The 25239-nt window shown below is 45.2% G+C and overlaps 1 protein-coding gene across 1 annotated transcript in view; it reads left to right on the plus strand.

The window, feature by feature from the left end:
* EFCAB6 (EF-hand calcium binding domain 6) overlaps window positions 1-24886 on the plus strand; it is a 73621-nt gene extending 48735 nt beyond the window's left edge. Inside the window, exons 15-30 of the mRNA XM_075275121.1 lie at window positions 2246-2417; window positions 6618-6732; window positions 7095-7228; window positions 7359-7594; window positions 8845-8941; window positions 9714-9832; window positions 13153-13380; window positions 13785-13940; window positions 16140-16335; window positions 17879-18070; window positions 19440-19667; window positions 19801-20016; window positions 20825-20999; window positions 22088-22272; window positions 23337-23486; window positions 24685-24886. Of these exons, the coding sequence (XP_075131222.1) occupies window positions 2246-2417; window positions 6618-6732; window positions 7095-7228; window positions 7359-7594; window positions 8845-8941; window positions 9714-9832; window positions 13153-13380; window positions 13785-13940; window positions 16140-16335; window positions 17879-18070; window positions 19440-19667; window positions 19801-20016; window positions 20825-20999; window positions 22088-22272; window positions 23337-23486; window positions 24685-24807 (2722 nt within the window). The 3' untranslated portion in view covers window positions 24808-24886. The remainder of the gene's footprint in view (window positions 1-2245; window positions 2418-6617; window positions 6733-7094; window positions 7229-7358; window positions 7595-8844; window positions 8942-9713; window positions 9833-13152; window positions 13381-13784; window positions 13941-16139; window positions 16336-17878; window positions 18071-19439; window positions 19668-19800; window positions 20017-20824; window positions 21000-22087; window positions 22273-23336; window positions 23487-24684) is intronic.
* Window positions 24887-25239: the final 353 nt, after the last annotated feature.

A 25239-nucleotide genomic window follows, 5' to 3' on the forward strand; every position in this document is an offset into this window, starting at 1 on the left:
TGGCATAGATAGATCGATAGATAGATAGATAGATAGATAGATAGATAGATAGATAGATAGATAGATAGATAGATAGGAGATAGATATTGATAAATAGATCATAGTCTGTTTCATATATAGCAAAGTATATCGATCTATCCTGGGAGAAATTTGTCTATTGTTTCATGTATAACAGAGAATGATACTTGTAATAGTGCAGTCCTTTACTTTCTCCCTGCATACATACATAGATAGCTATTGATTTAATAGATCATAGTCCAGTGATGGCGAACCTTTTAGAGACCGAGTGCCCAAACTGCAACCCAAAACCCACAAAATTTTCGCGGAGTGCCAACACGACAATATAGACTTAATACTATGCGGATCCACAATTGCGGACAGTTACTGACCAAAAATTACAGTCATGTGGGGCTTTACAGAGCTTTCAATAATACAAACAACGTTGTACTGAAATGTAAAGGTCTCGGCATTTGGTACTTTGAACAATTAATTTTCACTATTTACATCGCACAGGATCTGTTTTATAGTTACCGTGTAATATTCTTACATCCTGTACTAATATCACGTCTGCTATAAAACAGATACTGTGTGATATAAATAGTGAGGGGACCCCAGACAGTATTATATGCTCTGCAGTGGGCCCACCACACAATATTATATTCTCCACAGTACCACAGTAGCCCCCCAGTGTTATATGCTCCGCAGTAGGTGTCCCCCCCCCACAGGATTATATGCTCCACAGTGGCATCCACACACAGTATTGTGTGCTTATAAATAGCCCCCCCCCCCCCCAGTATTATATGCTCTTTAGTACACCCCCCAGTATTATAAGCCCCCCCAGTATTATACACTCCCCCCAGTATTATAAGCCCCCTCAGTATTATACACTCCCCCCAGTATTATACACCCCACCCAGTATTATTAGCCCCCTCAGTATTATACACTCCCTCCAGTATTATTAGCCCCCTCAGTATTATACACTCCCCCCAGTATTATACACTCCCCCCAGTATTATTAGCCCCCTCAGTATTATACACTCCCCCCAGTATTATACACTCCCCCCAGTATTATACACCCCACCCAGTATTATAAGCCCCCTCAGTATTATACACTCCCCCCAGTATTATAAGCCCCCTCAGTATTATACACTCCCCCCAGTATTATACACTCCCCCCAGTATTATACACCCCACCCAGTATTATAAGCCCCCCCAGTGTTATACACCCCACCCAGTATTATAAGCCCCCTCAGTATTATACACTCCCCCCAGTATTATACACCCCACCCAGTATTATAAGCCCCCCCAGTATTATACACTCCCCCCCAGTATCTTACACCCCACCAAGTATTATAAGCGCTCCCCCCAACATCATATACACAGTGAGCCACTCTCATACTCACCCCTGAAGAGCCGCCGGCATCCACCTTCTTGTCACTGGCGGCGCTGATGACGTCATCGCGCCCGCGTCGGGGCAGAGGTCAAACTCTGCAGCCAGTGTAGGCCGCGGTCTACCCTGACAGCTTTCAGCTGTATGTGCATTTGCACATACAACTGAAGGCAGTGATCGCTCATCAACGGGGAATCCTGTACCGGATTCCCTGTTGGTGAGCGATCCGGGCGACCGCACGCGTGCCAGCATGGAGGGCTCTGCGTGCCCTCTCTGGCACGCGTGCCATAGGTTCGCCATCACTGTCATAGTCTATTGTTTCATATATAGCAGAGTAGTCTACTTGGAATGCTACATTCCTATACTTTCTCCCTGCATACATTCATACATAGCTAAATAGATTATAGTATATTTTCATATGTAGCAGAGTGGTATACTTGGAACATTACAGTCCTTTACTTTCTCCCTGCTTAGAAAGCTAGCTAGACATAGATCACAGTCTGTTTCACACAGGGCACAGTAGGTTACCTGAAGCAGTGCAGTCCTTTACTCTCTCCCTGCTTAGTTAGGAGATATAGATTAAAATAACTAATAACGTAGCTAGCCTTACTAGCTAAATATGAGTAGATGGAACTTATAACGTCCTGCGGTTATAGCAGCCTTACAGAAGGAAAGAGAGACCAACTGTAAGTGCAGTGTGTGACTCGTATCGGTAACATGGCAGGTGATGGTAAGATTCCTGGTCATGACTTAGTAAGTCTAAGAGCTCTGCAGCTGGATTCCTCCATCATCTCCTAATTTCTTACCGTTGATGATATGGCCTGAACTGACTGATGTCTATTTTCCTTTACTACAAGGATGAGAGAGATTGAGCACCAAGCCAGCAACCTGATCAGGCAGATCACAGCGGACGAGGTGATGGACAGGTTAAAGGACTGCGTCACCAGACATGAGTATTCCATAAAGGAAAGCTTTCTGGCCTGCAACAAACAACCAAATGGGAAAGTCACCAAAAAAGAGTTTAGAAAGGTAAGACAGCCGTGTACTACTGTATTGTTACCCTTATAAAAAAAAAAGTGACATCCAATATGTCTGACATGACGGATCCAGCCTGGTTGTCAACCACTTATCATAAAAGTTGTTCAACGTCTACATCCCATAAGCTCACCCGTCCACTCTCTCAGACCCTAGAACTGTCACATCTCTGACCACCACACTCCTGGCAGTCACCCCTAGTGTGTGCATGTTGTATATGTGTCTATATTGTATTCAATCATCTTCCCTTTGAATTCCATTTGGCCGCGTAAAAAAGGCGCCCTGTGGGTGGTATTGTTTATTGGGGCTCTCTTACGGCAGGTACTCCAATTTGTATTGATAGTTTATCCTTAGGGTAGGTCATCAATATCATATTGGTGGTAGTCAAATACCGGACTGGTGCTCTCACTATCCGGCTCAGCGCCAGGGAAAAACAGTGTACAGAGCCAAATGTACACAGGTCTGTACACTGTGCAGTGACCCAGCCAGATTACGACAGTTTAATTCCCATTCAATTGAAAGAGAGGGGTGAGGTGCAATACCTGGCATGGCCACTACACAGTGTACGGAGCTGTGCTTCTGGCTCCATTCTCTTTGTCAGGGCATACTAGATATCAGTCCCCCACTTTTATATGGTATTAATGACGTTCACTAAGGATAGGTCACCTGTGCTACTACACCGCAACCCTGCCCACATTATAGGTTACAGTGAACTAGAGCCGCACTCCTATTATTTGGATAGGTGCTCCCCACCAACTAGCAGCTTCCGGCACACAGAAGCGCTAATCTGTGCGGGTTATATAGCTCTGTCGTGTAATGACTGAGCCGGGTTACTACTGCTTGGCCCCATGTGGCCCCAAAAAAATGACCGCGAGCATGTGCAGCGGCTCTGTCTGAGGCCCGATGGCAGAGCCGAATGCGCATGCGTAGAGGTTTGAACCCAGTGCCGGAAGAAGACACGGAGAGAGGCCGTTCCAGATGAAGATGGAGGCAGCACTGGACATTTCTCTCGCAGCATTGGGGACGCCCCCAGTGCTGCGAGATAACTCATATGCATACCGAAGAAAACCCAGATTTGTACCAAACGGCGGCGTGGAGAAGACATCTAAAGGTAGGAGAAGAATAGCCTTTCTTAAGGCTATTCCTACGTGTTAGTCAGAAATGATAGGATCCCTTTAATGGGTGCTAAGGTGCAGTAACCAGACATGGCCACTACACAGTGTACAGAGCTGTGCTTGTTTGTCTTTGTTCGTTCCCACATCATCGGTCACAGCTGATTGGTGGCCATAGAAGATGTCGCGCCCCCCCCCCACCGATGTCTTTTACTAAGCATAGGTCACCTCAATATCCTAAAAAACGACTTTAATACAGACACGTTAACTTGATCTGAGCAAGTGGTTTACATAAAAAAGCCTCTCAAGCCTCCCTAAAATAATCACCAGCGTGGGCTAAAATTGACGTCCTATCAACAAAAATCTGCAGTGTTTTGTCAGCCGAAATAAAGCTGGTGTGTGTGTGGCCATATATAATGTATAACCGGTGTTATGGAAACTTTTCAACAATCCAAAAATATACAAGAAAAAAAAAAAAAGTAGAGCGATCGGAGTGATTCATCTCCCCCCCTCCCCCTCCCCGTGTGATTCTCATCGGCTTATCACACGTCAAAGCCATTTAATAGTGAAATGTTACATAATGACGATTACGGGGCGACTCGGGGCTCGCACTGATAAAAAGGCTCATTCTGTTGTGCCGCGAGACTTCTTAGCACTACGAGCGCGGTGTCAAGTTGTTAATGAGAGATTTCTCATCCTGTTAACACATCTCGTAGCCCCACGAGCCACAAATCATCCTCTTTACACTCCGCACAATTAACACTTCCTGCAAAAAAAAAAAAAAAGCACAGTAGACGATCGGTCTCCCAACGCCGTCAGAAGCACAAAGATATTCTCCCAATTACTGCTGAAGTTTTAGACTTTTTATCTATAATTATTTTTGAGAGATGGAGAAAAAAAAATCACTCTTTATGGAAAGCAAATTATCCTCGTAGTTAAAAATGGCTGAAAAAACAAGATTTTATTTTTAGAATTTTTTTTAATGATGATTATTAGTTATTAATATTTAAAGTGACCCATTATCTGAGAGCTGAATATAGTGATCTAAAGTGACCACGGGGCTGTGAAAGGGGAGCAATAAACCACCCACAGGTCCTTATGGGTGTTTACCGTCCCAAATTACCCTGTTGCATTAAATAAAACCTTTATACTTACCCAGAGCTGAGTCCTATGAGTTGAGTTCGGACTCTAATGCTCATGGCGCTTGCGCAGTTTTTTAAAGAAGCTGGGGATGTACACTGGGACTTCACTATTTAATGCACCCAAGGTCTGGCGCATGCGCACTAAAGCCAGGGTATATTCCTCTGGTTTCAGTGTTCATGCACCCAAGGTCTGGCGCATGCGCACTAAAGCTAGTGTATATTCCTCTGATTTCAGTGTTCATGCGCCCAAGATCTGGCGCCTGCGCACTAAAGCTAGTGTATATTCCTCTGGTTTCAGTGTTCATGCACCCAAGATCTGGCGCCTGCGCACTGAAGCTAGTGTATATTCCTCTGGTTTGTGTTCATGCGCCTAAGGTCTGACGCATGCGCACTAAGGCTAGTGTATATTCCTCTGGTTTCAGTGTTCATGCTCTCAAGGTCTGGCGCATGCGCACTAAAGCCAGTGTATATTCCTCTGGTTTCAGTGTTCATGCACCCAAGGTCTGGCGTATACGCACTAAAGCCAGTGTATATTCCTCTGGTTTCAGTGTTCATGCACCCAAGGTCTGGCGTATACGCACTAAAGCCAGTGTATATTCCTCTGGTTTCAGTGTTCATATGCCCAAGGTCTGGCACATACGCTTTAAAGCCGGTATATACTCCTCTGGCTTCAGTGTTCATGCGCCCAAGGTCTGGCGCATGCGCACTAAAGCTACTGTATATTCGTCTGATTTCAGTGTTCTTGTGCCCATGGTCTGGCGCATGCGCACTGGGCTCTGTTTGTCTTAAATTGCCCTGACAGGTTCCCTGTAAAAGGTGTCTACCACCACCGTGTTACAGACCACATGACAGTGATAACTATGCATCTTGTCTATGGCTATGTATGAAGTCTTATGCAAATGAGGCAGTGGAGGCGGACCTTTACTTTCATGTAGCACTGCTCTTGCCACCTAGAGCCCTTCCACCTCCTGCTTGTGCCACCCCATACAGCAAGAGTTGATCCCCTCACTGTGATGACATCACTCGTCCTTCTTGAGCAACAAGAGCAGTGCTCCCAAGACTGAAGGTCCACCCCCAGTGCCCCAAATGCCTCATTTGCATAAGACTAGAAACTAGGAGAACAGTTCTCTGCAGGCTTCTCCCTGCCTGACTTCTCCCTTACATAGTTGGAGCAGAATAAATCTCCTTGCAGGTTCCCTGTATCCAGATGCTAAATTTCTCATCTCAAGTCTGAAGGAAAGAAAAGATATAATAACTAGATCTTACCTAAAATCAACTCAACCCAACTAATCGAAAAAAAAGAAAAACATTTTTTAATCGAAATGTAATTATTTTTAGAGCCCACGTCAGGTCCTAGATTTGCATATTTACCTGCGCGGAGCATAAGCCTGTACATATGTGTGCGCTAATTTAAATTATTTATGACTAAATTAACAACGTGTAAAGATTTGTTGTTCTACAGGAAAAAAATATTAAAAAAAAAAGTAAAAAAAAATTCTTCCCCTGCTGTCACGTATCGAAAGAAATGAAAATGTTCATTTTAGATGGCTGCTGTCACTCACCCAGTTAAGTCTCCCGAAATAATTCATTACATTTCATCTGTCAAGCCTTCGTTATATAAGCCGGCTCTTCCCGGGAGAAGGAGATATTTTACCCACGAGACCCAAACGAAACTTTTGAAAGAAAAAAAAAAAACATAAAGTTGCGGGGTTTTTTAGTGGTTCCCTGTGGCGGTGTTTTTTTTTTTCTTTCCCGCACTTCTCGGTCTCCTTAGAGAGCGCGTTCCATTCATTAACACACTCGGAAATACTTTACATCCTACATCCCCCTCGCCGTAAATTCCTGAGCCGCTCCGTCTGTTATCTGACAATTTGCACCTTCAGAATTGACACATCTACAGCCGCTACATGTATCTGAACGCGCGCCTCTCTCTTCCGCAGGTTTTGCAGGATCACCAGCTGCATCTCGATGAGGAGCAGTTTAATGCCTTGACTGAAAAATTGGGATTTACAAAGGAAGGCCTTAGTTATCTGGATTTCGTGTCATTATTCGAAGGTATGGCTCCTTATGGGGAACGGCGCTATCATTGAAGATTGGGGACCTGTATGGAATAGAATATAAAAAATTTAAAGGTCAACTCTTATTATCAGATAATGTTATAGTGAAAAGGTCCTAAAGGACAGCATGGGTGATAAAATTAGGAAATTGTAAAAATTAAGCACATAGCTTCTATACATTGATACAATAGAGCAGGAAGCAGACAGCTCCACTTCCTGTGTAGTGGTCAGACCAGGTACTGCGGAGAGTGACGCTGTCTGCTTCCTGCACCATTCTCTGATGGCCTTATTCCTCCCCAGTTTCCATCATGTGAACGGGGCCTTCTAATAACCCTAAACTCAATATATTTTGCTTCTCAGTTCCGCCAGGAGAAGGACCAGGAGAGAAGTTACATCATAGTCCTAACCACCGGGTGAATAAGACCAAGTTCCATTACATGACAGCGGAGGAGTGTCAGAGCCAGTTGTTGGATAAATTAAGGGAAGGGTATGGGGTAAGTGCGGATGTACAATATCGGGACAGCTTGGGCAACCTTCCTGTTGCGTTGCGCTCTACTGTTCCCTTGACTCCCATAGTGTTTGTGTGGGATGGCGTCCTCACCAATTGGACTTTCTAACCTTCAGGACACGTACAGCGCCTTTTACAAACTAGACACCAACCGGGACGGCCTTATCACGATGCACGACCTCCGCCGTCTGCTGGACAGCTTCATGTTCATCATCACTCAGAAGGAATATGAGCGTCTCCTCCACCTCCTGGGACTGAACCTCATGTCCACTCTCAATTATACCGAGTTCCTTAACTTATTACGAAGGCAGGAGAAAGACGACTGCCCACCATGGATGAAGTCCAGTTACATGTATGTGACGCCGACATAGTCTGCAGTGAGGTACACGTGTCCATATTGGTTATCAGCCATGTGGACTGACCATCCTGTCCTTGGGTGGGTTTTCAGTAGGCACACCAAAGACTTGGGAAAGAAAAGTCATTTTCCTTGAAGCTATCAAGAAAAATTTCTAGAAAGCCCTTTTTTCTTAGTTTTTTAATATCTTTAAAGGGATCCTATCATTGGAAGCCTTTTTTCCTTACTAAGGGCTCTTTCACATCAGCGTTGTGAACTCCGTTATGCAGGTTTCCGTTTCCTAAAACAGGCAGGAGACGGAAACCTGCAGGAGTCTCTCTCACCCATTCATTTTTGAGAGAGATGTCCGGCCGTAACACGTAACACGAGAGCGTTTTATGCTCTCTGCCGCGAAACCGGGCGGCGGAGAGCATAAAACGCTCACCACCGCTCACGGCCGGACCCGGTCTGAGCTTTCCGACTTCTGGCATGCAGAAGACGGAAAGCTCAGAACGGAAAGAAGAACGCAGGTGTGAACCTAGCGTTACACGTAGGAATAGAAAGGCTCTTCTTCTCCTACCTGTAGATGTCTTCTCCGCGCCGCCTTTCGGTAGAAATCCTGTTTTTCTTCATTATGCAAATGAGTTCTCTTGCAGCACTGTGGGCGTTCCCAATGCTGCGAGAGAACTCTCCAGCGCCGCCAAATGAAAATGGCCACTTACACTTGCTTACTGTCTAAGCGGCCATTTTCTTGTGGCCCAGGCATGCACAGTCGGCTCTGCCCGAGGCCTAGAAGATTGAAACCCAGGATGGAAGAAGACACAGGGAGAGGCCGTTCCTGAATTGGAGCGTCGTTTTATATCCCCTTGTCCTCTGTCAGCTTCTGCCTCACAGAGGCTGCTGATCTGTGTGGGGTCTGGGTGTCCTAAATAGATGAAAAATCAGTTTGGAGCCAGAAAATCCCTTTAACCTGTAACACTGTGTGAGCGCCTGGTAAGGGGCTGATTCCTAAATTGTGTCAGACCTGGGATCCCTTTTATTTCCCTTTCTTCTTCCTGTTACTCCTTCATAGTCCTTGCACAAGTTTATTACAGAGGACTAAACGCTTTTTCTTTCCAGTTTTATTCTTATAATTGTATCTCCTGTGATATGAAACGCTGCGTTGCAGGATAAATGACGCCGGCGCACAAGCTGACATATTGTGGCGGCTGCTCACACATGAATACATCTTTGTTAATTAATCCCAACTCTTTTTTTATTTCACGAAGGCCCAAACAAAGCCAGGAGTGCGCGGATCTGGCCTGCGAGCAGGCTCATTACTATCTCCTGACAAAGGCGCAAGGCAGATGGCACGACTTAGCCAAGGTAAAACGCGTGACAGTCATTAATCCAGCGCTTGTTCACAGCGTCGGTCGCCCCGCGCCAACACCTCGTGTTCTGCGGGATGCCGTGATCGGCTGGCAGAAGAATGGAACGAGACAGATTTATTCAGCCATGAAGGGTTAAAGGGGTTTGCAAGACCTACAAAAAAAGATAACAGATGATGTATCCACAGGATAGGTCATCAGTATCTTCCTGGTTGCGGTCTGAGACACGGATCCCACGCAGATCAGCTGTTTTGGAAGCCATATATAGCCAGCGGCAGCTCTGTTCCTATTCAAGTGAATGGGAGTAGAGCTGCAGTTCCTGGTGCCACCACTAGAGTGTACGAAATCAGAAGCTGTATATATAGTATACAGAGACATATGCAGCCCTACCATAAATGCTTCAAAACAGCTGATCGGCAGGAGGTGCGGGTGTTGGATACCGACCAATCTGATATCCTTATACATCATATTTGCAAAATTATACCATTTTGACCAAAACAGTGCCACCCCTGTCCAGTGGCTGTGTTTGGTATTGCAGCTCAGCATCATTCACTATAATACAGCAGAGCTGCAATACTCTACACCATCCATGGACAGGTGTGGCGCTGTTTCTGGAAGAAGCAGCCATGTTTTTTTCAATCCTTTACAACTCCTACTATACACCGTCCTCTTTGATCTGTCCTTTCGCCGGCTCCATTTTTCAGCACACAATACCTCGGCCATATAATGACATGTCTATCTCGTAATTCTGCCGACTTTCTGCTTTGTAGACATTTTGTGAAATCGACAGCGACGGGAATGGCATCATTCAGAAGAAAGATTTGAGAAATGTTTTATACAGGTTTTCTCTTCCTATTACAAAGAATGAATTCGAGAAACTCTGGCACAGGTGGGTATAGGAGACTTATGGAATATACGGACAGTAAAAGGTCTTTAAGGGGACCTAGCGGGGTTCCTGACCTGATTTTAGTACATGCTTGCACATTGCTCATAAAAACTCTGTAATTCCTCCTGGAAATGTACAAAAAAAAAACATTAATTGGGTGTTACCATTGTCCGACGCAATGAGGTGTGGCTCTATCAATGTAGTGGCACCCCCTATTGACAAGAAGAATGGTAACACCCAGTGACGAACAAGGTAAACTTACCCAGAGTGATGGTCATGTAGATTTTATGACCAAGAAATCCGCGTTTTAAAGGATTTTTCCAGGACTGAGTGGTATGGAGGACCTATATTTAAGATGGGTCATCGATATCAGATCAGTGGGGGCGGGTTCTGACATAATTGGGGATGTATTTCTCAACCCGTAACCTGCATGACCATTACCTGTGTGATACATGAGGGTGCACTGAGCATGTTGCGAATATTTTCAGGTGAAGCCACACCCCTATTGTAGTAGTCCTCTCATTTTGGGACATGACACATCCTTTTTTGGGACCTAATTGGCAAATACAGTGCTCATATCCCCTATCGAACAAAAGGTAGCCCATCAGACGTTGGAACATTCCACCGGGCTTGGGAGGTCAGCCCGTACTTCAGGTCCTCCCTTCTTTTTGAGAGTCTCCCGGATGCTCACGGAAAGTTTGCAAGGTTTACACTGCTGCCCCTGTGCTCTATATAGCTCTGTCAGCCATTTTCAAGGGGTCAGATCTGCTGACAGACTCCCTTTACAGGGGACCTTTCACCCCTTTCCACAACCCCAACTCTTTTCATCCTTTATACCCATCGACTAATTCCAGCACAGTTGGAGTTTTTTCTCTCACTCCCCTCCTCCCTCCCGCCATTCCTGAGCAATAAATGATGTTATTTACAGCACCCAGTATGATGATTAGACTCACTCTCCTGTGCTGGACCAGATGCTTGAGACCGCCCACTTGGCAGTATGTGTCCTAATTAGCATATTGGGTGCTGAACTATCCTCATCGATTGCTCAGGAATGGTGGGGGCTAGAGAAGAAATTCCAACGGTGCAGGAATCAGTGGAGACTGGCCTATTAATGGACGTAAAGAATTAGTGGAGATGGTGAAAGGTCCTCTTCATGTACATTATAAGTACTCTATACGTAGCCTTGGAAGTTGCTGCCGCGTAAACTGCGCCTACAACATTACCGTGCATTGTCTGTACCCAAGGAATACAATTATAGTGAAGTAGGAGAAAAGTTTTGTATGACCTGCGTCATAATTCTGCATTTTATTAATGTTTTTGCACATTACTATCATTCTTTAACGCTCCTACATACGGATTTTTTTTTTTTTTTAATATCGCCACTTATCGCACTTCGCACTTGCAAATATTTCATTGCATCCAGTATATTAACATTCCATCCAATATGGGGAAAAAAATAAAATCACTTTCTGTTGTTTAATGCATTAAAACGTGTTTTTCACTGAAGTCCTGAGCTTTGTTGTAATTAGATATAGTGGTAGGTTTTTACTTTTTTTTTTTTTTTTTTTTTAATGTAAAAGGTTTGACGTTCTCGGGTGATTTATATAAATCTTTCATGGAGACGAAGAATAATAAAAATAAGCACCACTTAAAATTCCTTATCTCTTCTGTCATATGAGCCGGCAGTCAACAACACCGAAATCGGTAAACAATATTCGCTTGAGATGCCGCAAAAAAGTGCAATAATGAGTGAAACGTGTAAAAGTATTTAGTACAAAATAGTCATAATGAGGAACGTTCTGGAAAAATGTACAAGGGAAACTTGTCTACAGCCTTTATCCATCTAAAATCTATAGAATTCAGGTGTGACTGCGGTTACCTTCAATATTTGTCACCCATTCCCATGCCTGACTCCCACGGGTCCAGGAGACTGAGATATGAGGAGATATTTAGTGAGGTCCTTCAGATGAATAGCTTGTTCTCTACTTCTCCTGTTCCTCGCACAACTGTGGTGCTTGGCCATTCCATCTCATACTCTTATTTGTGGAGTCCTTTCAAGAACAGCCATTGACCACATCATGAACTTCGATGTGGGACTCTTCTTTGTGGAGTCCTTTCAAAAACACCCAATGAACTCATCAGGAACTTCGATGTAGGGCTCTTCTTTGTGGAGTCCTTTCAAGAACACCCAATGACCTCTTCAGGAACTTCGATGTAGGATTCTTCTTTGTGGAGTGCTTTCAAAAACATGCAATGACTTCATCACGACCTTCGATGTGGGACTCTTCTTTGTGGAGTCCTTACAAAATCAGCTATTGACGTAATCACAGGCTTCGATATTGGACTCTTCAAAATGGACTCCTTTTGAGAACATCTGGTGAGATCATCATGAACTTCAACATTGAATTATTCTTTGTGGCGTCCCTTCAAAAACGGCAATGACGTCATCACAAACGTTCGATGTTGGACTCTTCTACGTTCTTCAAGAACGTCCGGTGACCTCTTCATGAACTTTGATCACAGACTTCTTGAAGGGACTCTATGTAGAAGCATGCAACATCAAACATCTGGTGATGTCTTCATGAATTTCGATATTGGACTCTTCTTTATGGAGTATCTTCAAAAACAGCTATTGACGTAATCACAGGCTTCAATGTCGGACTCTTCTACATGGAGTCCCTTCAAGAACATCCGGTGACATCATCACTGGACACTTCTTTATGGAGTCCCTTCAAAAGCAGCTAATAACGTCATCACAGGCTTCTTTGTGGAAGAGTCCCTTTAAAAATAGTCACTGACATCATCACAGGCTTTGATGCTGGACTCTTCTACATGGAGTCCCTTCAAGAACATCCGGTGACATCATCATGAACTTTCATATTGGATTATTTGTGGAGTTTTTTCAAAAACAGCCAATGAAGTCATCACAGGCTTCGATATTGGACTCTTCAAAATGGATTCCTTTTGAGAACATCCGATGATATCATCACGAACTTTGATATTGAACTATATTTTGTGGAGTCCTTTCAAAAACAGCCAATGATGTCATCACAAACTTTTGATGTTGGACTCTTCTACATGGAGTCCCTTCAAGAACATCTGGTGACCTCTTTATGAACTTTGATATTGCATTCCTTGCAGCTAATCCCTGACCTCAGTTTGCCTGGAGAATCCCTTTAAGGATAGGAATTGATCTTTGGAACTTCTGTTATGAGATGGTTGCGACTCTTAGGCTACTTGGAGAAATAAAAAAGGCTTGTAGGTCTTAGAAGAATTATTGATTTTCCAAACCTTTTATCTTATTTCATAAATTTTGCTTCTAGATACGATCCAGAAGGTAAAGGTCACCTCACCCATCAAGAATTCCTTCAGAAACTAGGAGTGAATTTTGCTACTGGAGACTTTGGTCCAAGCGAACGGATCATGGAAGACAACCAAGAAACCCTGGAGAAGCATTACAGCTCACAGCACAAGATCCATCAGGAAATGGATGAATTTCACAAGTACCAAACCAGAGCCCTGAACATGAATGATCTAGAACTGCAGATCAAGTAAGACCTTTCACATAATTCCTGTTGAACCAGTGCGCCACTTGTGGCCTATACTGGTACTGCAGGGAACATTATTTTGACCTATGGCTCCTGGGAACTCATGTGACTATCAAATCAATGATAACAAATATGGCCGACTATAACTATCCAGAGATCACCCTTCCCTCAAACGAGAGAGTAGATCAGGAGCTGGTGCTAATTGTCATTGGTCACTAGTAGCATTACATCTCACACACTCACATAGTACATAGATTGGGGGGGGGGTCTGTTTACCTGTTAGTGCTTTATAAAGGCTCAGCCCCCCCCTCTAAGATGTCCATATACCATGGTGGGGTTGTCTCACCTGGGCCACGACACTTGGCATAATCTAATGATGGATTACTTACCAATCTTTGTACCCGCAGACATAAGTTCAGAGAGTACTACCCTGATTTTGCTGCAGCGTTCGCAAAAATCGATAAAAACAAGGACGGATTGATAAATATGGATGACTTCCGGCAAATGCTCGAGGACTTGAACTTTCATTTAGACGACGATCAATTTCTCAACCTCCTGTACAGGTAATGTGACACAAGACTATAAGAAAACACCAGAGTAATAGACTCCATGACATTAGTCTGATGAACTTCCTGTCCCGATTCAGCATCCATGCAAATAGGAGAGAGTGGGGGTCTGTATCTGATGAACTTCCTGTCCCGCTTCGGCATCCATGCAAATAGGAGAGAGTGGGGGTCTGTATCTGATGAACTTCCTGTCCCGCTTCGGCATCCATGCAAATAGGAGAGAGTGGGGGTCTGTATCTGATGAACTTCCTGTCCCGCTTCGGCATCCATGCAAATAGGAGAGAGTGGGGGTCTGTATCTGATGAACTTCCTGTCCCGCTTCGGCATCCATACAAATAGGAGAGTGAATCTTGGAGTGGGGGTCTGTACTGTGCCATCCTCAACCCCTGCGCTCCCTAAAAATACAGACTCCCCTGTTATTGACCTCAGAGCTCTCCCTGTTTCCAGACCCACGATCCCCAATTCCAGCCCTCAGAGCAGACATTCGGATACATTACTTGCCTCCCCCCGCCCCTCCACATCCCTCAGGTCCTTGGTGCCGCTCAAACCTTTCCCATGTCAATTTGGTTCTGCAAGCTGTGAGATGTTTGTCTATACAGAGAGTCTGCGACCCCTGCGAGTGAGTAATGGCTGATATTACTAATAACAGATGAAATATTTGAGGAGGGGGCTCTGTGTTACACCCTGTCATTACAGTTCAATAGGAAGATCTGCTCTCTATTAATCTGCCTAATTCTTGTATGGGGCGAGGGCTGATCACGGCGCATTCAGCAGATGCCTGGTACAATGGTGGGTAGATGCCAGCGCCCGGCGTCTTTCCTGTCATTAGAGGTTCCCATTGTCGCTGCCCGCTCCCCAGTGTTTGGTTAAACATAAAGGGGAGACATTGCAGCTGACAGGAGCCCTCACAAGCAGCTGCGCGGGTACCGTGCCAACCCCTCCCTCATAGATGGCAGATGTTTGGAGCTTCGTCGCTGCTCGACTTACGGGCACATGTTCCCAGACCTCATTGTACTCTCTAGTCCTCTCCAGTTCCCTCTGACAACCTCGTGCATTGTAGAAATATTAATATTTATTACACACCCACATAACAAGCAGCAGAGATGGCGGGGGGGGGGGGGGGGTGTCGTCCCACGGAGGCCACAAATATTTGTTTTACTTTATTTGCTAAAAGGATCCTTAGTCCGAATGCCCATGACCGAGCGTTCGGGCGAAGAGGATTTCCGAGGATCCATGCTGATGACAATAGATCCGGCCCCGTTTCATTGCAATTGAACAGATCCAAATCCAAAGTTGGCATTCCGCTACAAAATCAGTCCCACATCAGTCTGCACACTCGGCCGTGTGCATGGGGTCTAAGGGGAAGTCCACAAAAAAAAATTTTGCTGTGGAATCTGTGGCAGAAAGGTTTCCTACTCCCATTCCCTTCCGTGTGTTTGCCTCCCATAGATATGAATGGGTGATGGCATTCTTGTTGCAGACTCAATTGCTAAAATTCCCTTGTATGAGCTTACCCCGGTTACTCCCCGGTCTTCACCCTTTCATGCCCCATAGTGGCCCTCGCACACAGTATTATCCACCATAGTGGCCCCCGCACACAGTATTATGCCCCGAGTATAATAATCGTGTTTGTGGGGCCCGCGGCATCACTTACCGTTCCCGGCCCCTGCCAGGATCGGTAAGTAAATAGGGCCTGTTACTCCAGCCAGTAACAGCCTATTAATAGAAAAAAAAGAAAAAATGCAGCGGTAGCGGCTGTTGCCGGGCCCCTAATATCCCGGGCCCTGTGGCAGCCGCTACCGCTGCTACCCTGGTAGTTACACCACTGAGGCTGAGTTGTAGGAGCATGTATATTTGGATGCTCAGAATATGTATCCTTAGCCTAGGTCATCAGTTACAATTCAGCAGGTGTCCCACCCCTGAGACCCCCGCAGATCAGCTGTGATGCTTCTGCTTCACAGGCCATGTGACGTCACATCCAATAATCACATGGCCTGATTGCAGTTCAGTCCCATTCAAGTGAAGGGGCTGAGCTGTTGGGAGCCCCACCAACCATCTGTTTGTAGGGTTTGCAGCAGTTTGTTTACTGAGCACAGTGCTCAGACTCATTGACTGGAATGGGACTGAGTTGCCGACAGTCTGCATGACGAATGAACGTGACTTCTTTACACAAAGTACCGATTCTTTCTCTTAAAGGTTGGGGCTAAAAGTTCTCGACAACAAACTCTCTTATTTTGACTTCCTGAAAATGGTCGATGACGGGAGAGCTTCTAAGTATGGACAAAGACCAGAAATGATCGCGACCACAGAGAACGTCCAGAACCTCAGTCCACAGAAAGTGCTTGAGAAGTTGAAAGAATCCGTCAAGAACTCTCAGGAGGAACTGCATAAGGTAAGAACTTCAAAGTGTTCTCCACTTTCTGCAATATGTAGGGGGCACGGCTGAGGGTGCACCTTATTTATGGGGAGCCATGGTCCTTGTCATACATAAGGTGCACCCTCGGCCAGCTCAGGGCTTATTAACCCCACTCTTCATAAATCCGTCATGTAAGGTTACACATATTAGTCATAGGGGCCCATTGCGGGCCAGTTACCCTGGGGTACAAGGCTTGACAAAGATCCCAATTTTGGGGCAAAACAATGATTCCATTTTCAACCACTTTTGTAAAAATTGAGCACAACAAGGTGGACTGATGATGTCATAGAGGACAGGAGCGATGTGATATTTAGCTTTTGAGGGACGAAGATGAAGGAAGTTTTATAGGGGTTTTCTGGAATAAATGGAATATTCCTTGGCGGCCGGGGTGATATGTCATGGTGCACTGCCCGGGTATAATCCAGACTTAGTTCCCCATGCTGGCACTGGCTGAGGTGACGGCTGCAGCCAATCGCATCTACATGTGATTAGCTAGAAGCGGCGCCAATGCTGGTATGTCACCGATCCCCAATGTGTGATGTAGGCCATAGTGGTCACCTGACCCTCTGCACTTCCAACCAGGCCATCACACAGCTGTAAGGCTGGGCTCACACGGGGTATTTTGGATCGGAACCTGAGGCCGCCTCAGGTTCCGATCCAAAATAGGGGTAGCTGCGACTGGATGTGCAGTGCATCGGCATCCAGTCGCGCACACCTTTCCAGATTAGGCCCATAGAATGGGCCTAGTCGGGAGGAAGGAGTGTCTTCAGGCGGATTCACGAGACGACTCCGCCTAAAGAAGAGCATGCCCGTTCTTTATTCCAGGAACCGGAACAAATGGTTCCCGGAAAAAAGACCTGACCGGCTCTTATTGATTTCAATGGGAACCGGCTTTTTGGTCAGGATTTTGAGGCGAATGCAGGCTCAAAATCTTGACCAAAAAACTGTGTGTGAACTCAGCCTGCCCCCAATTTATCCTGGAAAACCCCTTTAGGCCAGGGCCCCACATTGCCGAAACGCAGCACTGCATTTTACAGTACCTGCAAAGTGGATGGGACTGTGCAGGAAAAAAAAATCTGCGAATTAAAAAAAAAAAAACACCACGTTTTTGTCAATCGCAGCACGTCCATTATACCTACGGAAAGACCGGCATTTTCCGTATAGTTATAATAGAGGCCGAAAGTCTCGAGAGGAAAACTTTCTGCGAAAAATCGCAACGCATTTCCGCCTTATACTTTCCTATATCCTCTCCCTTCATTACCTCAATATCCCCAGACTGTCCTCCCACCACCACCACCACCCACCATATTTCAAGTTTGTCATTTCCCGTGACATTTTGTCCGTCATCGCCTCTTACATCAATTGTAACAAGCCGCTCGGTTGTGCGAGAATTTATTGTTTTTACACAAAAACATGGCAGCCTGAGAAGACTCTGCCAATAAAGTCGGTGCGCGGAATACCTCGTGCCGTTCCCAAAGTGACTGGAAAATAATTCAAAACCCTTTTCTGTCACCTTCAGGCGTTTTCCGCATTTGATAAGGACGACACCGGCACAATAAAGCCTTCAGAATTACACCGGATTCTTGACAGTTTCTGCTTTAAGCTCACGGAAAAGCAATTCAAGTACGTCCTGAGTAAACTGGCGCCGAGCGAGAACAACACAATAGACTGGAAAAGCTTCCTCCGTAATTTCTCCACCTTCGCCGCCGAGGTAAGTGCGGCCGCCTCGCGCGCGCCGGCGACAGGAATGTTCTTTCTTTCCCTTGTTGTTCTCGCATCAAGAATTCCCAAATAAAACCTATAATTTTACTCGTAACTGACTATTACGCACCTGACCGATAAATACTTCAAAAAAACGCCGCGCTGACATGCGAACAATGCGACGCTCGCAAAACAACCGCGCCGGCTTTGTGATCGTCTGTCTTCCCTGCGCTCTGATTACCGTCAACGGACGGACATTTTTACTAATAAGTGACGGTTTTGTCTGCGGGCGGCAGCTGAAATGGGACAATAAGAAAGAAAATGGCTGTTGAGATAAACATCGTCATTATTACTGAATATATGCAAACATTAGGTGTCGGGGGGCGACAAAAATGACCAAAAATGAGATGGAATCGGAAATTTGAGCCTGTAAATCGATCGAAAGGGATTTGCAGAGATTGAATTGAATAGGATGCATCATCAATAATGGGGGCGGTGGGGATTTGAAACCCTGGACCCCCGTCAACCAGCTGTCTGAAGAGACTGCAGCATGCTCGGCCTCTTCACTGTGTAACAAGCACAGCGCCACATATTGTGTAGTGACTGCCCTCGGTACTGCAGCTCTACGCGATGAATGGACGTGACTGTCGCTACTACTTCAAGTAGCTAATTTTTGGGGATTGGACCCCCACCAATCTAATATCTTAATATTAGATAGGCTGCTGTTTTAGGGCCCCTGGAATGAGGGGACTGAGCCCTGGTGGCTCTTCTAATGGCCTGACACCATAGATGTGAGACACTATGAATCTTAAAGGGGCTTCCTATCTCATATAATGATGGGTTACCATTAGACTGTACTACCACTTTGTGATTGTGGGGGTCAGATTTTTTTTTTTTTTTTTACAACGTCCCCCCCCCTTCCTCACATACACCCACACACCATTGATTGTGATAAATTTAATTCTTTCATTCTATGACCAGAGTTCCCTTCACTGATTTTCCCTGCACAACAGCACACCCGGCTGTGTGGCATGGAACTGCAGCTAGCCCCATTCACTTGTCACGCTATGGTATTTAGCTGTTGTATGGCATGGGTTATCTGGGCGCTATCATGTGTGATAATGTATAGGTACTATATGGTGCACAATACAGGATGGCACGTATGGAAGGCCGAAATAAGCACTGGTTGACATGGTCATGTTAGAAGATGACATCATCCCCAGTCAACCAACAGTAGGGTCCGTGACTCTCTATGGAGTACCTGAGCCCACTTTTTTGTGTAAAAGATTTCAATGGACGGAACAAAAACTTTCATTTAGAGAATTCTTACCACTTAAAATCCTTTACGATACTAATTTTTTACTTTTCTCTGGTCTCAGCCCATTTCCACCTGGGTGGAGAGAGTAGAGCGGGCCACCAGGCCAAGATCTGGTCAAGAGCTGACCATGAAGGACATCGTGACGCACATCCGGGAAGTCATCGCGGCTCGCTTTTACTCCATCACTAAGGAGCTCTTCAGCATTGACTACGCCGGCATCAACGTCATCTCCAAGGAAGACTTTCAAGAGTTCTTCCATAAAAATTTCATGTTGCTCACAGATGACCAGGTAAGGGGAATCCAGCCGGGTCAAAAATAATCCTTGTCCGTCTTCTCACTTAATCTGTTGTTCTGATTCCATCTCATTTTTGGTCATTTTTGTCGCACCCTCTTAATTATAAAATGTTTCTTTCTCTCCTCAGTTTGAGATCCTTTGGAATATTTTGCCTCTGAATCCTTATGGTAATCTCCGATACCACGATTTCTTGAAGATGTTTAGCAGCGAAGTGCCTACAACTCCGTTACCGTTATCACGAAGCTCGGAGCTAAACCGTAAGCCGGAGTCATCGGTCACTCAAGGTCGGACGTCATTGACCAGGCGACCTAAAACGGCACCGTCCACCTTAAACAAGCCACCTGTAAGTCCTACTCTTTCGGTGGTGGTGCGGTCGTATCTATGAAGTCATGGTGGCCGGACCCTTTCAATAGCTGTCGACATAGTTCCCCATATGCACGGGACCACGTATTTTTGTCTTGATTCTGATGCGGGAAGCCGTGTCAGAATAGGACCAAAATGCGCCTGCGGCAACTGTTACGGTGTCCGACAGTGGCGGCTTCCCGCTCCAGAGTAGGCCCAAATGAATGGGCCTAGTCCGGAGGGTGCTGTCGCGAGGCGGACGCTGGGGCTGATTCAGCCGCGGACTCTGCCTGAAGAAAGGGCAGCTCGCTTCTTTTTTCCGTGAGCCGTAACATACCACTCACAGATCAATACATAGACCTCTATTGTGAGGGGGCGGATTGTGAGGTGGATTCGGCATCAAAATCCGCCCGTGTGAATGAGCCCTATGAGTATTTGATGGAAGACCTATCCATAGCATTGGTCATCAACAGCAGAACAGTGGGTGCCTTATTCGTGACACCCCACCGCTGCCATAGTGTACTGGAACTAGCCCAGCTCTGCCTAGTAGCCAGGCATGTTATTGTAAGCTCAGTCCCAATCAAATCAATAGTTTGCAGTACCTTTCCTGGCCACTACCTGGTGTAGAGAGCTCTGCGAGTGTCAGTACAATGTGGCAAGGAGTTGGCCTATGCCGATCTCCTAAGGATAAGTCATAAATTATACTCCCCGACAACCCCTTTAATAGCCCTAGTGATAGTCCATGTGAGAAGTTTGCTCCCCTTTAACTCTTCCCATACTAACACTCCTTAATTTTTTCCCTCCTACAGACTCCTGCTCAGAGGCCACATACAGCCGTGCCGCACTCTGCGCCGATGGTAAACTGCGAAGAAGTCGAAAGCAAGTTGAAAAGTAAAATCTCCAAATGCTGGCAAGACCTTCATAGAGCGTTTCGGGAAAAAGACCAAGAGAAGGAGGGTCAGGTGACAACTACCGACTTCTCAGGTACACTGAATAGCGCCTAGGACTGTGACAGAGCAACAACTTACACTATAGTGTCCAAGAGCCAACACTACATTGAATAGGAACAGATCATAGCTGCCTTGTGCTTCCCGCTCCGTCCCTTGATCATTCGGGGTCCGGTAGACCACCAGTGATCTGACACAGATGACCGACCCGAGGGGTAAATGACTCTGTGCACAATATCTCGCATTCACTTCCATTGTAATTACTCTGAGTAAAGTTAGATTCCCACTTAGGTCCTTTTTCTTAGCAAAACTCCATCTCCTACGCCGAGATGAACACAAAGCTAATGACGTCTAACGAAGAATTACGAGATAATTAACTATATATCGTGTCTTGTTTTTATCATTAGAACAAAGTACGTCGCAGGGTCCAGGCCATTAAACCTTCTTTAATTTAGCAATAAACAAATTAGATACAGTACGTATATTGTGCACAGAGGCTATACAGGATTGGGAAAAACTTTTCTTTCTTACAAAAATAGCGCCACCCCTTGCCACAGGTTGTGTTCGGTATTACATCTCTGTCCCATTTAGTTCAATAGCGTTAAAGGGGTTGGATCAGCCTAGCAAATTAGGACGTATCTCCAGGATACATTGTAACTTGCTGATCAGTGGGGTGTGAGTGTTGGGACCCGCCAGGTTTTGAGGTCCCCTATCTATAGAGGTTGCTGCTCCATTATGAGTCTGCCAGAGACATCCAAGCTCTTAATTCTGCCATCTGTGGTAAATAAATGGAGCCGCAGTGTCCACGTTCAACTCCGTTCAGAGGGGGCAAATGGGACCCCATTCTCATAATCGCCGGAGCCCCCATCAATCAGCAAGTTAAGACCTGTGGATAGATCATAACTTTCTACAATGGCCCGCCCCTTTAAGCCGCATTACCAGACAGTGGAAAGGAGCGGTGCTGAGGCCAATAAATACCGTCACCTATATAGCGTTGTATGTTGGGGCTCTGCATTCGATTTCCCTGACGTCTATGTCCAATGTGTTGTGAACAAACCAGAACTGCTGTATATGATGATGCAATGTCACCGTCACCTTATATAAACTTTCTACACGATTTTGTAGCGGTTCTGCGGCAATTTAACGTGGAAGTTTCCGAGGAGGAACTTGAGAATTTAATTCTGAAATATGATATGAAAAACAATGGAAAGATCTCCTATTCAGATGTTCTGCGAAATGTCACACTCGGAACAACCCCTCAAAAAAATGCCCTCCTGCAGAGGATGAAACTGCAGAAGCCACGTATAGCGGTACGTAGTAAAGACGCCACACCGCGCTCCTCACACCCCACTAACAGAATCAGATTCTACTTGCTTTATCTTCTCTTGACAATCAGGGGACTGGTTCCTTGTTTCTCTAATGTCACCCCTGCCCATTTTCTCTTAAAGCAGGCAGGGGTAACAAGGGATGATGACACTCCTCTCTTACTCCTGTCTATTTTCTCTTAAAGGGGCTCTATCAGCAAAATCATGCTGATAGAGCCCCACATTTGCGTGAATAGCCTTTAAAAACTCTATTCAGGCACCGTAAAAGTTATATTACACTACCCCCCCGTTTTAAAATAACAACCTAAAAAAGAATGTTATCTACTTACGGATCGTGCACGCTGGGCGGGCATTCAGGGTGCGCCTTCTTCTTCATCCCCGCCTCTTCTTCCTCCGATGTCCTCCGGTCCCGTCCTCCTCCGGCGCTCGCGAGCGGACACTGATATAAAAAAAATAGCCTGGGCGCATGCGCAGTAGCCGTAGTAAAAGCCGCATGCTACTGCGCATGCGCCCAGGCTATTTTTTTATATCAGTGTCCACTTGTGAGCGCCGGAGGAGGATGGGACCGGAGGACATCGGAGGAAGAAGAGGCGGGGATGAAGAAGACGGCGCACCCTGAATGCCCGCCCAGCGTGCACGAACCATAAGTAGAGCACAATCTTTTTTAGGTTATTTTAAAACGGGGGGGTAGTTTAATATAACTTTTACGGTGCCTGAATAGCCTTTTTAAAGGCTATTCACGCATATGTGGGGCTCTATCAGCATGATTTTGCTGATAGAGCCCCTTTAAAGGGGTTGTGCCATGAAAAGTATTGATCCTCTACCCGATTGGTGGGGGTCTGACCAATAAGACCTCCACCAATCCCAAGAATGGGGGTTTCCTTTTTCCCGCTGACCATTGAGCCTCCCCACTGCCAGGCTGAGTGTAGGTGGATCTGGTGGTGGACGGCGGCGTTCCAACTCACTTCACGTTTCTGGAGTCCTCTGAATTATTTCACCAGACTGAAATCTTTGTCTCTGACTCTCTGTACGTTTATTCTGAACTTTAGATGAGCACTGGAATATACGGACCCTATTTCATGGAGGCCATGCTTAGAATCCAGCCAAAAATCCTGCACAACTGGAGGCCAATGAGACGAACGTTTCAGTCTTACGATCAGACGCGGAGTGGGTATATCAACATTCAGGATTTTAAGCAGGTACCGTATACAGTACACTCTGAAAGGAACCTAAAGAACATTGGGAAACTCTACTGTGATCCGAGTTCACGCTAGTATTTTTGTTCTGTGGGACTGATCCAAAATGTATCTTGCAGATAGCTAATTTTTTTGTAACTTTTTAGATCCTTTTTTTGACATACGTTTCATAAAAATTAGACTGGATGTCAGGTTTCGACATCTGCTTAAATCCCACAGAAAGAAATAAGATCCGTCATAGGAATATGAAAGGGTGCATGCTCAAGTAAGCGTAGAGAGTGGTGCATGCGCAACCACTGCAGCTACCACATCAGCATGAGACTGGTTTGGGGGATCCCTATCCTCCAGAGATGTTCAGGTCCCAAAGGTGGAGTGCCTTGGACCTGTGGATATGCTGAACATGTCTAAGATGAGTATATCCCTTTAAAGGGGTTATCCAGAATCTGAAGATAATTGATACTAATGACCGTACCGACAGAATGGCTAGGGTCTAAGACCCAGACCCACACAGATCAGCTGATGCGAACTTTGAAAGGTATATGTCCAGAATCAGAATGACGATGGAGTTCCACTTGCCACCACACAATGGACTGGAAGCTATATACAGTGTTTGGAGTTCCATAGACTCTAATGGTGGCACTGGGGAACTACAGCCTCGCTTCCATTCATTCTAGCCCGTATACCTTATATATGGATTCCAGCAGCAACAACAGCTGATTGGTGGGTGTCCGATCCTCTGGCTAGGTCATCATAGTTATTGGTGTAATCGGTGGAATACCACATGATAAATGCAGTAAAAATTTGATGCCCCTCCCACATTCTCTGGCGCTTTTTTACACCAATAACTAAGCAGTGGAGGCATTCGATCGAATACTACTCGCTCATCTCTAATCAGCATCAATTCTCTTTAGAACCTGGACAACCCCTTTAAGGCTGTATTCACATCCTTGTTGGAGGTTTTGTCACATTTTCTGGGTTGAGCAGCACTGTTTGGAACCCAACACCTCCCGATGGGATCAGTCAAGTACCATTGGCGTCCATTGCACTACAAATCCAACATTGTGTCAAAGGTTTAAGTTTATAATGGAAAACTGTATCCAAATGTGAACAGAACCTTACATTACTTGTATATCCAATACTTTACTGCATTTTTTGCCTTAAGATGTCGATTACTGTAATTAACATTCACTTCTTATTGCAGGTTTTACGGAAATTTGGCGTCAACCTTTCCGAGGATGAATTCTTCCACATTCTTGGTTACTTTGACAAAGATTTAAAATCTAAAATCTCTTACAATGACTTTTTGAGTGAATTCCTGAAATAATTACATGTGATGTGAATATTTCCCTGAAACGCGTGAGTTGGTTTTCTGCTTTGACAAGAGATGGGATAAATCAATTTACAAGTCACCAGAGCTACGTTAACGTTGGCCACAGCTCATAAACCGCAGCCTGATAAATAACATCCTTCTAGAAAACAAGCATGGCTTCCCAAATTACACGCTAATGAAAACGCGTCGGCTTTCATCATCCTAATTATTTTAATAAGACAAAAAAAAGGGCTCTTTAAACTTTATAAACTACAAAAAAAATCCAAAAATACATTAACTAAAAACAAAAAAACATCCTGAAGAAGGTGTGTGATGGATTTTTTTTTTCTTTTTAATCATCTACCGTACAGAAATTATAAATAAACTTAATTAATATCTGTCCTCTCATTAAATTCGTTAATTAAATTTGCTATAAAAAAATTGAAT

This window comes from Leptodactylus fuscus, chromosome 5 (genome assembly GCF_031893055.1).
Source record: "Leptodactylus fuscus isolate aLepFus1 chromosome 5, aLepFus1.hap2, whole genome shotgun sequence".
Classification (NCBI taxonomy): domain Eukaryota; kingdom Metazoa; phylum Chordata; class Amphibia; order Anura; family Leptodactylidae; genus Leptodactylus; species Leptodactylus fuscus.